The 12687-nt window shown below is 41.8% G+C and overlaps 1 protein-coding gene across 2 annotated transcripts in view; it reads right to left on the reverse strand.

Moving 5' to 3' along the window:
• The window catches only part of LOC113819710 (stress-activated protein kinase JNK-like), a 12760-nt gene extending 73 nt beyond the window's left edge, over positions 1–12687 (reverse strand). Inside the window, exons 1-8 of one of the 2 annotated variants that reach the window (XM_070118314.1) lie at positions 11661–12687; positions 7545–7674; positions 6523–6720; positions 5928–6062; positions 4821–4950; positions 3762–3920; positions 1564–1688; positions 1–1237 (exon numbers count right to left, since the gene is read on the reverse strand). The exon at positions 1–1237 is cut by the window's left edge and continues 73 nt beyond it. In XM_070118314.1, the coding sequence (XP_069974415.1) occupies positions 1007–1237; positions 1564–1688; positions 3762–3920; positions 4821–4950; positions 5928–6062; positions 6523–6720; positions 7545–7674; positions 11661–11815 (1263 nt within the window). In that variant the 5' untranslated portion in view covers positions 11816–12687 and the 3' untranslated portion in view covers positions 1–1006. Of the gene's footprint in view, positions 1238–1563; positions 1689–3704; positions 3921–4820; positions 4951–5927; positions 6063–6522; positions 6721–7544; positions 7675–11660 lie in introns of both variants that reach the window. The other variant, XM_070118313.1, reaches the window with a different exon arrangement.

Raw genomic sequence — 12687 nt, forward strand, 5'->3', positions numbered from 1 at the left:
ATTTTTTTGAAACGCATGCCCAACACACAGATCTCCTCACACAACTTTTCACATACAATTAAACGAGGTTTCACAATCCCTGTTGTAAAGAAGCGTCCATCATCACATTATCAACATTTGATATGCTTTGCATTATTTTCCCTTTGCAGCCTCAAGCAAAGCTTTCTAGTGGAAAGCTCTGGCACCACTTTGCCCTGTCATTTTCCAAAAACTCCATTTCCTTACTGAACACTCAACAAGCAGTAAAGTCAGGGAAAATACTGGCATAAGCAGAGCAAGACAGGTGACCGCTTGCAGCAATTCACACGGTACAGGGGACTCGTTATATTGCATATTGCAAACTAATCGTAGTCACAGAGTATAGTAACATTTAAATACACAGGTTCTCTCTGATGTTGGTGAGACATAAAGCAGGAAAGTATCTACAGCTTACAGTATCTAAATTGCATATATTTTCTATATCATCATGGTTTGAATGGCGTTTTCAAAACACCTGATGCATGCATTCTCACACTCACTCAGACACAACACAAAATGGACACAGAAGATGGTGTGGACTACACAGAATCAAGTGCCTCAGCCAAGAAGCACAAGAGGGTTATCATAAATGTCAAATGACTGCACAGCAATTCCAGCTCTGTGCAGAACCTTGAAGTAAGAACCTGCAGTACCCAGTCTTATCACCAGTCACAACAGGGAACCTGTGACAGTTACTCCAGAAAGATGATGCACACACGCACACACAGCTGTAAAAATTGACGAGCGTCAAAACAGCAACCACTGAGGAATACTGGTCCGCACACCCGGCTCTTGCGGAGATTGAAGGTGGCCTTCCCGATGACGCGGCAGACAGAGGAATCAGACGCGGCCTCGAGAGTCTACTCCCGTGTGTGTGGACTTCAGCATCCTGGCCGAGGGACTCTACACGTGAGCCGTGCGCAAACCAAGGAGGTGGCTGGGAGGCAGGCTTGGGGCGGAGGGACTGCTAAGAAGGTTGAGGGCAGCCCTATCTGTGGTTTGGGCGATGCTGGTCCTGATCCCCATCAGCAGCTGCATTGGTGGCCGCCGGCGGGGCGTGACCATGGGTGGGTGCGGGACCCCTAGCCCCAGCCCCTGCCCCACCTGGGGAGTTGTGGACCATTTCATACTCCATCACCTCCTTGTAGATGAGCTCCTTCCACTGGTCCACAGTGTGCTCACGGTCATCCACACTGTGGTCGTAGGGGCCTGGGGCAGGCTGCAAGGGAGCACAAATATGGATTAAATCTTTGCAAATGGGTCAAAAGATTTGATACATTTTCAGAATTCAGAATTGTAATAAAATTCTAATAGTCTTTGATAGTTTGAAAGGCTTGAAGTACATAAAGAGCTAAACTTGCACAAAAAAGTCTTTTAATCAATATATATATATATATATATATATATATATATATATATATATATATATATATATATATATATATATATATATATATATATATATATATATATATATATATATATAAAGAAAAAGACCAACAATATTTTATGACATAAAAAGGAAGAAAAAACCTTAGTACTCACAGCATTGACTTCAGTTTCATCATACCACACATTAATATAGGGATGCATTAACGCGTCGTCTACACTTATCCTTCGCTCGGGGTCTATTACAAGCATCCTTGATAGCAGATCTCGTGCTTGACTTGCTGCAATGCATTGCAAAAAGTATTAGTAGTGCAACTGATGAGTAATTCATGACTGATCAATAATGGAATCCTATCAACTGATAGATCTGTTTCTAATATAAAATATAAATGATAGACCTGACAAAAAAATCAATTTGGCTAAATATTTATATGGATTCCAATACAATATATTGTATATGCTTTATACACAGAAGATTACATGAAGAAAACAAACCATAACAACAAATTCATGTAAATTATATATATATATGTATATATATATATATATATATATATATATATATATATATATATATATATATATATATATATATATATATATATATAATATATAGATGTATATATATGTATATGTATGTATATGTATGTGTGTACATATATATGTATATGCATCATATTAGTAATAGGTATTAAAACTAACCAATATGGGATAACAGCCACAAAGTTCATGAGAGCAGAAAGGTAAAAATAATGATAATCAATGAAATCAGCTAGGAACTTTGCTCTGCTCGAGGTATAACTGGCAGAGTTGTACCATGATCAACAATCAATGATATTTGACCCCATTTCAGTTATAGTATTTGACTACACAAATAAGTCTAGGTCACTGGAAAGTTTGTTGTCATAATTTCTATATCCGTTGAAATATAGAGTAACAGGGTAGCTGGCAACATTGTATGAGGTTATGATAATTAATAATATGGGAGGAAAAGCTCATATACGTTTCTCTTCCTTCTTGATAATAGGAGCTATGTGATTCAGTTCTGTGAAATTTCCAACATAAATGAGATGATACTCATAGAATCCACAATTACTAATGTTTATGTATGTGAATGATGGGCTCGGAAGATAACTCCCTAAGAGGGGGGGGGGGGACGCTATGTAGTGTGACTAACCCCCTCCCCCCTCCCCTCTCCCCATGCTTGCAAAGACACTCACTGTGCCTATTCAGGGATCCCTAGTTATACACAACTAGTGTGACTGTTGCTTTAGCTTCATAAATTTTACACAGTACTATGGGCCTCTGACCTTCTGCCAAAATGGGCAAGTTTTCTTCCCCTATCTGCCAAATAATGAAAGAAATTTCCCCCAAAAAAAGAAAAGTAAGAGTTGGTGTGCCCCTGATTCTATTAATTCTGTGTGTGTGTGTGCATGTGCGTGTGCGTGTGTGTGTGATTTTAAGCAGTAAAACCCATGCTCAGATATCATGAATCAAAGGTTATTGAGCCGTAATTTGTTATATGCTCACAAAAACAGAGAAAGAAAGGGCATGTAACAAAAACAATGAAATTTTCAAAAAGTAAAACAGTTAGACAAAACCTTTTCTAAATTAGTATAAATTGCCGGTTACTTACCTCGAAACAGGTGTTAGATCACTGTGTTAAAATCTCAGTTACGAAAACCAACAGTTCAACTCTTCTATTTTCATTTGTAGTTTTGAGAATGGGGATTTCTTACTAAATTTTCATTTGCAAGATTTGTAAGACTTTAATAAAATGACATTGGCTAACAATCAACTGATAAATAAATAAAATAAGTTATCTATATGCAATAGAGAATAAAATGAATATTTTTCCAATTTAATTTTCCCGTGTTTACCTCATTATACCAAAATTTCTCAAGGTAATTGATTTCCAATATTCTATTAGCTAAGTTTCTAATTCACTCAATTGAAAAAAGGCCAAATGAAGAAATATATATCATAATAAAATGAAAAACAATAATAATAATAATAATATTAATATTAATAATTATGATAATAATAATAATAATGACACATCTACTAATGTTATGAAAATGGATTAAAACTCCACCTCTTCTCAACCACAAATGAAAACTGTGAAAAGGGCCTTTCACAATCGCCCTAAAACACGACGAAGCGTTATCATCACCATCATCATCACTGTCAAGAAGGTTGCCACAGCACTCCATGCTTCGCTCTGCCTGCTCTCTTCCTCTCTCTCGGGAGAGAGATTTTGAGAGCGCCGAGCCCAATGCCTCTTTTTCCCTCCTCACCTTTGATCCAGTAATAGCTGTGTTGCCTGGGCCAGTACCTGTCGCTCTCCTCCTCACCTTTGAGTCTGTTATGGTCCGTGGACTCAGCAGGGAACAGCACGTCGGGGAACAAGCGGTCGAAGGAATAGCCAGGGTAGCGGGGACGGTTTTCCACATAGTTGCGAACAGTTGGCTGTAACCTCGACATGAACTCTTGCGAGGGAGTGCCCAGTTGCTCTGTTGGGGGGCAAGGAGTGGGGGAGAAAGGCTAATCAGTGTTGAGCGAGTTATTTTGTGTGTGTTAGTGTGTGTGTGTGTATGGGTGTGTGCATATGAGTGTGTGCATGTGAGTGTCTGTGTATGAGTGTGTATAAGTGTGAGTGTGAGTGTGAGTGTGTGAGTGTGTGTTTGTATGTGTTCGCATGTATGCACGTGCGTGTGTGTGAATGCATATGTGTTCCTGTGCATTACTGTTCTGGGTTATAGTATTCGGTGCATGTTAAATATACATTGTACCAAACTATTTTGCTCGCATCTTACATTCATTAGATGCTATACATATCATGAAGATATCTATCAGCCTAACTTAGAAAAACCCAACTTTGAAATGTTAGTATTAAAAGAAAGAAAACATTATCCACAGTAAGAGACTTCCCAGTCTCTTCATGTAGTTTGTCCATACTCTAATGAAAATCTTGAGTGCAATACACAATCCCTTTTCATTTACAGAGAATTTCATACATTTTTACGCCTGAAAAAATTTCTTATCTATCTTAGAAAGAGTAAATAGCAACAAGCTTTTTGGAAGTACATGTCACACAGAAAATAAATCCCAAAAGCATATTTTTAAGTATCAGAAAGGTGTCATCAACATATTATCAATATGTTATAATTATATAAGATATATAAAAATTTATATTACAGATTTTTATGAATATATTTAAACAAGTGGATTGCAATATATACTTTGCCATATTACAAATATCAAAATACAATAAAAATACCTAATAATAATACAAATATACACCTCATACAAACAGGTTAAGCATTTTCACCCTCTTATTTTATATATCTTTAAAAAATAATAATAATAAATAACTAAATAAATTTATCAGCCACTCTCAATGCCAAGCTCACCAATAATCTTATTCCACTGGTCAATGTGATCCGTCCCTGGGAACAGGACGCCTCCTCGAATCATCTCTCCCATTATGCAGCCGACTGACCAGATGTCCACGTTCTCTGTGTAGCCCATACCTAAAATTACCTGAAAGACACAGTGGGTTTTAGTACGGGAAGGAGGTGGAGCAAAATTTGGTAGAGGTGGAGGAGAAAGTGAATGTGGATATGGAGGAAAAAGGAAGAGATAGAGGAGGAGGAAAGGACTAGAGTGGAAAGGAGGGAGGAGGAGGGTAGAGTTGTGAAGGGAAGAAAAGAAAAGAGAAAAGAAGAGAAGAGTAGAGAAGATACGAGAAGCGAAGAGAAGAGGAGAGGAGAGGAGAGAAGAGACGAGAAGCGAAGAGAAGAGAACAGAAGAGAGGGGAGCAATACATCCCAAAAACTCCACTTCACAGATGAAGGGATTAAGGAGCTACCATCAAAGTCATATCTTCCTACCTCTATTAACTAAACACTTGACTAAATTCTTTTTTTTCTTTTTTTTTTACGCGGCAACAGGCAGTACCACACCTCAAAACTATGAAGGAAATGTAGGTTGACATCCCACAAAGTGCGGCTTAGTTGGTTCTCATATTTGGAGAATATTGTATGCTCAAACAACTGATTCTTATGGACTGATAATCAATATCAATTACTCCATAAGATTCCTTCACTTATCACAAAGGCATCAGCCTGCAGAAAAGATGAAGATTAACACTAATCCAACCAATTTAATCCACGGAGGAACAGTGAGCTACAAAACTACACTTTATCAAACAGGCAAAGAAAATGCTAATTATAAAAATACATTCATAAAAACAGACATAAATCTTGAGATAAAACTGCAAAGGGGTAAATTATCATGTATAACTATCTAGACAAGTTTAAATGTATAGAAAAAAGGCTATCTTTATAAAAATGATTGACCTGGAAGAAGAGGAAAAATAAAATCTGAATTCTTTTCCAGACTTCGATATGAACAGCCAACAGGGAAAAGCAATCTTCCAAGATTTTTCATTTTTCATGCCATGACTCTATATCACACAAAAACAGAAACGAAGTGTGGAACACAAATTAGCTCCTTACCTCTGGTGCTCTGTAGTATCTAGTTACAACATAGGGAGTCATCATAAATGTGGTACCGGCTGTCCGTGCTAAACCAAAGTCTAGGATCTTGAGTGTACAGTCTGATTTTACCACGATATTACTAGGCTTCAGGTCCTGTAAGATGATAATGTGTATAATTTGAGAGGGTTTTGTATTAATCTTAAAGGTGTACAAAAAAAGAACAATAATTTTGTTGAAAATCAAGACCTGTTTTTTTTTTTCTAATCCTTCTTTTCCTTTTTTTCCCTTTCCTTTTTCTTAATGACATCTCTTATTCAAGATGTGTAAGAAATTATGATTGTGGCATAACATGCCACTGCAAAGTTCAACACAAAAAAAGAATAAAAAGAAAAAAAAAATCCATGACAACTATCTATCCCTTTGGCTCTCAGTCAAAATGCATTATATTTTTTCCAAAAAATCTATTCATACATGTATATATTAAAAATCATTATTCTATGCACTCTAACCCCCATGGCAACACCTAAAGTGTGCTCTTACGGGGTGGAACAAAAGCAGCCCTTTCGTACATTCACAAGGCCAATGACTCTTTACAGGAAGAAAAGGCCCTCACCCTATGGATAATGCCGGCTGAGTGTAAGTGCTTTATCCCACACAGCATCTGGTAGAGGAGGTAGGACATGCGCTCGTGGTCCAGGTCCATTTGTATCACCTGGCACAGGTTGGCATCCATCAGCTCCATCACCAGGTAGACGTCCTGGAACTCCTCCAGCGACTTCTGTGGCGTGAAGGCATTCAGCAATCCGATGATCTGGAAAAGCGTTTCATGGCAGTTGATAAGTGAACAAAGAAGAGAGAGAGAGAAAGAGAGAAAAAAACATAAACAAAAAACTAAATCACCAGACAAAAAATAAATAAATAAATAAATAAAAAATAATAATAAAGAAAGAAAAGTAAAATTCCTTTTTGTACAACAGATGGAGAAAAAAGATTTTAAAAAAATAAAAATTAAGCCCAGCTCCACCTTGATGACAAATACCCCAATAACAATAAATTATGACAAAAAAGGAGCAGAAGGGGGAGGCTAATTTCATGGGCCCCAAATTGAAGCAGATTCCTGCCAAAATGTCTCCTCCATTTCCACTTCTCGGAAAAATTCAATCAAACCCCCAAACTTTCCCGATACTTGCTTCCAGCCGACCACACGGGGAAATGGAATGGTCAATGACTGCATATACTTTTGAAAGCGTTATTTATGTGAGCAAAAAGCCCTAATTGGAATAATAAATCATAGAGCTGTAGAAGAGAAATGAAGGGTGGAGAAACAGGGGAAGAAAAGGAGAAAGGCAATGAAGAGAGATGTGAGGATGCAAAAGGGAAAGGAGTTAGAAGAGAGAAGAGAAAGGAAATGAGAAAATAAGAAATAGGAAAAAGAGAATAGAGAGATAAGTGCGACAGTAAAATAGATATGGGAGAGAGAGAGAGAGAGAGAGAGAGAGAGAGAGAGAGAGAGAGAGAGAGAGAGAGAGAGAGAGAGAGAGAGAGAGAGAGAGAGAGAGAGAGAGAGAGAGAGAGAGAGAGAGAGAGAGAGAGAGAGAGACAAAAAAATAGATAAAAATACAAAAAATTACTCACATTCTTATGATTGACGAGTTTCATGAGCTTGAACTCCCTGTATGCCCTTTTCGCATGTGTGACATTCTGGAAGGGCCGTGACAGCTTCTTGATGGCCACATTCTGCTGGGTCACGGAATCATATGCCGCACTGTAATGAAACAAAGATGATGAGAACAAAAATAAGAACAAGAACACTACTTCTGTATGCGTATGTGTATGCCTGTGAAAGGGGGTGTAGATGGCTAGAATTAATGTTAAAAGTCTTTATTTGCATCATTTTTATACCACAGATGTATATAGATGTGTAAGGTGTTACCTTCTGAAAGAAAGGAGGGGAAGGAAGGGGTAGGGAGGGAAGGAAGGGGGAGAGAGGGAAGGAAGGGGGAGGGGGGGAAGGACGGGGGAGGGAGGGAAGGCAGGGAGAGGGAGGGAAGGAAGGGGGAGGGAGGGAGGGAAGGAAGGGAGGGAGAGATGGAAAGAGGGAGGGAGGGAAGGAAGGAAGGAAGAAAAGGTAGAGGGAAGGAAGGAAGGAAGAAAGGTAGGAATTTTGAGGAAAGGATGGAAGTATAGATGGAAGGAAGGAAGGAAGGAAAAAAAGAAAAAAAAGGAAAGAGAGATAATGAGAGAGGCACAAGGAAGAAGAAGGAGAGAAAAAGGAATTCTGGGTTAGTAGAGATGTAATGAATACATTATATCACTGAACAGTTAATCTACAACTACCTAGCTTCATTATAACTCAAGTGAATGATATAGAAAAAAAATGTGTGTAAGTCTCAACCTACTTAATATGCCAATAAACAAATAGATAAAGAGATAAGAGATAATTATAAATAAATTACAAGCATTGTTCCCATAAAATGAAGAGCATATTTTCCTTTCCGATCGCATATTTAGCCGCTCATTATTCAGCTGCCTATGAATAGGCTGATAAACACAAAGCTAATATAAATCCATCCGTGAAATATGGCAGCCATAATGTGCGAAAGTTTGACTGTTAATTTGAACGAGTGAAGAGAATATTTATGGTCTACTAAATTTCTAGATTAGACTGTGTAATAGAGTAATAAATATATCTCAAAAAGAGAGAAGGAAAAAAGTTAAATGTCATCTTTGTGAATTTCAACACGACAAAAAAAAGGGGGATTTTATTCTTGGACTTTTACATCCCATTTTTATTTCATTTTATTTATCTTATTACTATTTTCCATTTTTACTATTTTTCCTCTATAATCCAATTAATTCTTAATAAGGCTGCATGAAATCTGTTTTCTATCTATTATACATATCACAAAAAAATCGAAGTGCTAACATATAAAAGGTAAATTGGCATATACTTATATTAACACATATCAACAGCTCAGTATTAGCTCTGAAGTGTTCTAGGAGGCAGAGCATATTGTGACATTTATGATAATGGTGGCGTGAATAATGCCACTGGCACTACCCTTCCCTATGCAGTTGGTTTCTGTGCTTTAGCGTAGGTGTTCTTTTTTTTGCGTAGACAAAAAGAAAAGAAAAATTAAATACTTTGAGAGCTAGCAGCCTGGTTGTAATGTACCATACCTGTACTGACTAAATACCACTGGTTTTCATGTGTTTGGCAACCGTAAAGTACATCAAATTCACTGCTAAATGTCAGGGTAAGAGAAGGGTTTAATGTGTTCTACTGTTTAACCCTTATTTCTATAAATTTATCTCTATTTCTTTGTCTACTGCTACTCACTGCTCTTACATTTCCATCCCCCTATCTCTCTCCTGTTTCCTATTTTTTCACGTATGGAAAAGGAAGAATGGATGGGGAAGAAGTGGAAGAGGAAAAACAGATGGAGAAATGAAAGGAATGGATGGGGAAGAAGTGGAAGAGGAAAGACCGATGGAGAAGTGAAAGGAATGGATGGGGAAGAAGTGGAAGAGGAAAAACAGATGGAGAAGTGAAAGGAATGGATGGGGAAGAAGTGGATGAGGAAGAACAGATGGAGAAGTGAATGTGGAAGAAATAGTGGAGAAAAAGTGAAAGAAGAACAGACAGAGAAGACTTGCAGAGTAAGAAGAGGTGAAGTGGAAGAGAAAGACCAGAGAGAGCATTGGAATAATGGGAAAAAAGTGGAAGATGAAGAACAGGTGAAGAAATAGAAAGGGGGGTAAGAACAGATGGAAAAGAACTGGATGATGAAGAACAAACACATGAATGGAAGAGGAAAAACAAATGGAACATTAAAAGAGGAAGAAAGATGGAGAAGTGGAAGAGGAAGAACAGACAGAGTAGCAGAAGAGGAACAGATTGAGAGGAAGTGGAAGAAGAAAAACAGATGAAGAAAATGTGGAAGTGGAATAACTGAAGAAGTGAGTGAGAGAGGAACAAAAAAGACAGAGAACCGACAGAGTATGAATATACATAGAAGTGAAGAGGAAGAGCAAATGGAGAAGTGGAAGAGAAAGAAAATATAAAATAGAAGATGAAGAAAACATAGAGAAGTGGTAGACGATGGAGAAATACAAGAGAAGAACAAACAGGGGAGTAGATAGAGCAGTGTAAAAGGAAGAACAGATGGACAGGAAGAGGAAGAGGGCAAACAAACAGAAGAGGAACAAACTGACAGGAAGAGGAAGAGGACCAACAAACAGAAGAGGGAAGAGGAAGAGGACCAACAAACAGAAGAGGGAAGAGGAAGAGGACCAACAAACAGAGGAGGGAAGAGGAAGAGGACCAACAAGCAGAGGAGGGAAGAGGAAGAGGACCAACAAACAGAGGAGGGAAGAGGAAGAGGACCAACAAGCAGAGGAGGGAAGAGGAAGAGGACCAACAAACAGAGGAGGGAAGAGGAAGAGGACCAACAAACAGAGGAGGGAAGAGGAAGAGGACCAACAAACAGAGGAGGGAAGAGGAAGAGGACCAACAAACAGAGGAGGGAAGAGGAAGAGGACCAACAAACAGAGGAGGGAAGAGGAAGAGGACCAACAAACAGAGGAGGGAAGAGGAAGAGGACCAACAAACAGAGGAGGGAAGAGGAAGAGGACCAACAAACAGAGGAGGGAAGAGGAAGAGGACCAACAAACAGAGGAGGGAAGAGGAAGAGGACCAACAAACAGAGGAGGGAAGAGGAAGAGGACCAACAAACAGAGGAGGGAAGAGGAAGAGGACCAACAAACAGAAGAGGGAAGAGGAAGAGGACCAACAAACAGAGGAGGGAAGAGGAAGAGGACCAACAAACAGAGGAGGGAAGAGGAAGAGGACCAACAAACAGAGGAGGGAAGAGGAAGAGGACCAACAAGCAGAGGAGGGAAGAGGAAGAGGACCAACAAACAGAGGAGGGAAGAGGAAGAGGACCAACAAACAGAGGAGGGAAGAGGAAGAGGACCAACAAACAGAAGAGGGAAGAGGAAGAGGACCAACAAACAGAAGAGGGAAGAGGAAGAGGACCAACAAACAGAGGAGGGAAGAGGAAGAGGACCAACAAGCAGAGGAGGGAAGAGGAAGAGGACCAACAAACAGAGGAGGGAAGAGGAAGAGGACCAACAAACAGAGGAGGGAAGAGGAAGAGGACCAACAAACAGAGGAGGGAAGAGGAAGAGGACCAACAAACAGAGGAGGGAAAAGGAAGAGGACCAACAAACAGAAGAGGGAAGAGGAAGAGGACCAACAAACAGAGGAGGGAAGAGGAAGAGGACCAACAAACAGAGGAGGGAAGAGGAAGAGGACCAACAAACAGAGGAGGGAAGAGGAAGAGGACCAACAAGCAGAGGAGGGAAGAGGAAGAGGACCAACAAACAGAGGAGGGAAGAGGAAGAGGACCAACAAACAGAGGAGGGAAGAGGAAGAGGACCAACAAACAGAGGAGGGAAGAGGAAGAGGCCCAACAAACAGAGGAGGGAAGAGGAAGAGGACCAACAAACAGAGGAGGGAAGAGGAAGAGGCCCAACAAACAGAAGAGGGAAGAGGAAGAGGACCAACAAACAGAAGAGGGAAGAGGAAGAGGACCAACAAACAGAGGAGGGAAGAGGAAGAGGACCAACAAGCAGAGGAGGGAAGAGGAAGAGGCCCAACAAACAGAGGAGGGAAGAGGAAGAGGCCCAACAAACAGAGGAGGGAAGAGAGAGGAGCACAAGCCCCAGAGACAACCCAAGGACACTCACCAGACTATGCCCTGAGCCCCCGAGCCAATGGGCTTGAGGTTGGTGTACCTCCTGAGGATGGTGAAGCGCGTGTCCCCGACCTCGACCGTGTAGAAGAGGCTGGAGTTGCTGGGCGTGGCCATCTTTGGACTCGGCCGCGGACTCAGAAGAGGCATAGGTGCGTCTGGCAGGGTCGTCGTCGCCTCGCCAATTTTGCTGACTTTGCCTAGCTTCACCTCCACCACGGTGATTTTGCTGAACCCCTCGATGAGAAGCCGGAGGGACGCCGCCGCTCGCTTGGAGGTTGACCTCGAGGCGCTCTTGGCAGGGGCGCTGACGGCGGTGGTGGTGGTGGTGGTGGTGGTGGCGGCGGAGGGGGCGGCGCGGGGGGCGGCGGCGGGGAGTTCCCTCTTCTTGCCCTTCTTCTTCCTGGCCTTGTTCGGGAGGCTCTGGGACTGGCTCTCGTCCTCGCTCGCACGGCTCTTCTCCTCTTCGCTGCGCGCCTCCTCGTCCTTCTTCTTGACTCTTAGGAAGTGACGGTTGTCGCCTTCCTCTTTCCTCTTCTTCCTCTTGAGCTTCTTCTTCTCGTCGTCCGCTTCCTCCTCGCAGTTGATCAGGAGGCGGCGCTGGCGGTGGTGGTGGCGGTGCCGCTGGCGGCGATCCTCCTCCTCCTCCTCGTCCCTCTTCTCTTCGTCTTCCTCCTCCTCTTCCTGTTCTCCTCCTCCTTCCTTCCTCCTTCGCGGCTGTGACCTCCGGCGGGCGACGCTCCTGTTCCTCCTGGAGGGCTGGCGCGCAGACGGGACGCTGATCCGCAAGATCACCGAGGACGCGGCAGCGGCGGCTCCTTCGATGATCCCTTGGTCTTCCAACGTGGCTCGGCGGCCCTCGGCGCTGCTGCCCTGCCCTCGCCTCGCCGCGGCGGCTCCGGGCGACTCGCCAGCGGTCCCTCGAACTCGCTCTGCCTCGCTCCGGCGCGTCTTTCCGGCTGCTCGGGGCCGGTCGCTGCTCTGCCTCGGGCTCTCTTCGCTCGCGCTCCGGACTCCGAGTC

This window comes from Penaeus vannamei, chromosome 41, assembly GCF_042767895.1.
Source record: "Penaeus vannamei isolate JL-2024 chromosome 41, ASM4276789v1, whole genome shotgun sequence".
Taxonomy (NCBI): domain Eukaryota; kingdom Metazoa; phylum Arthropoda; class Malacostraca; order Decapoda; family Penaeidae; genus Penaeus; species Penaeus vannamei.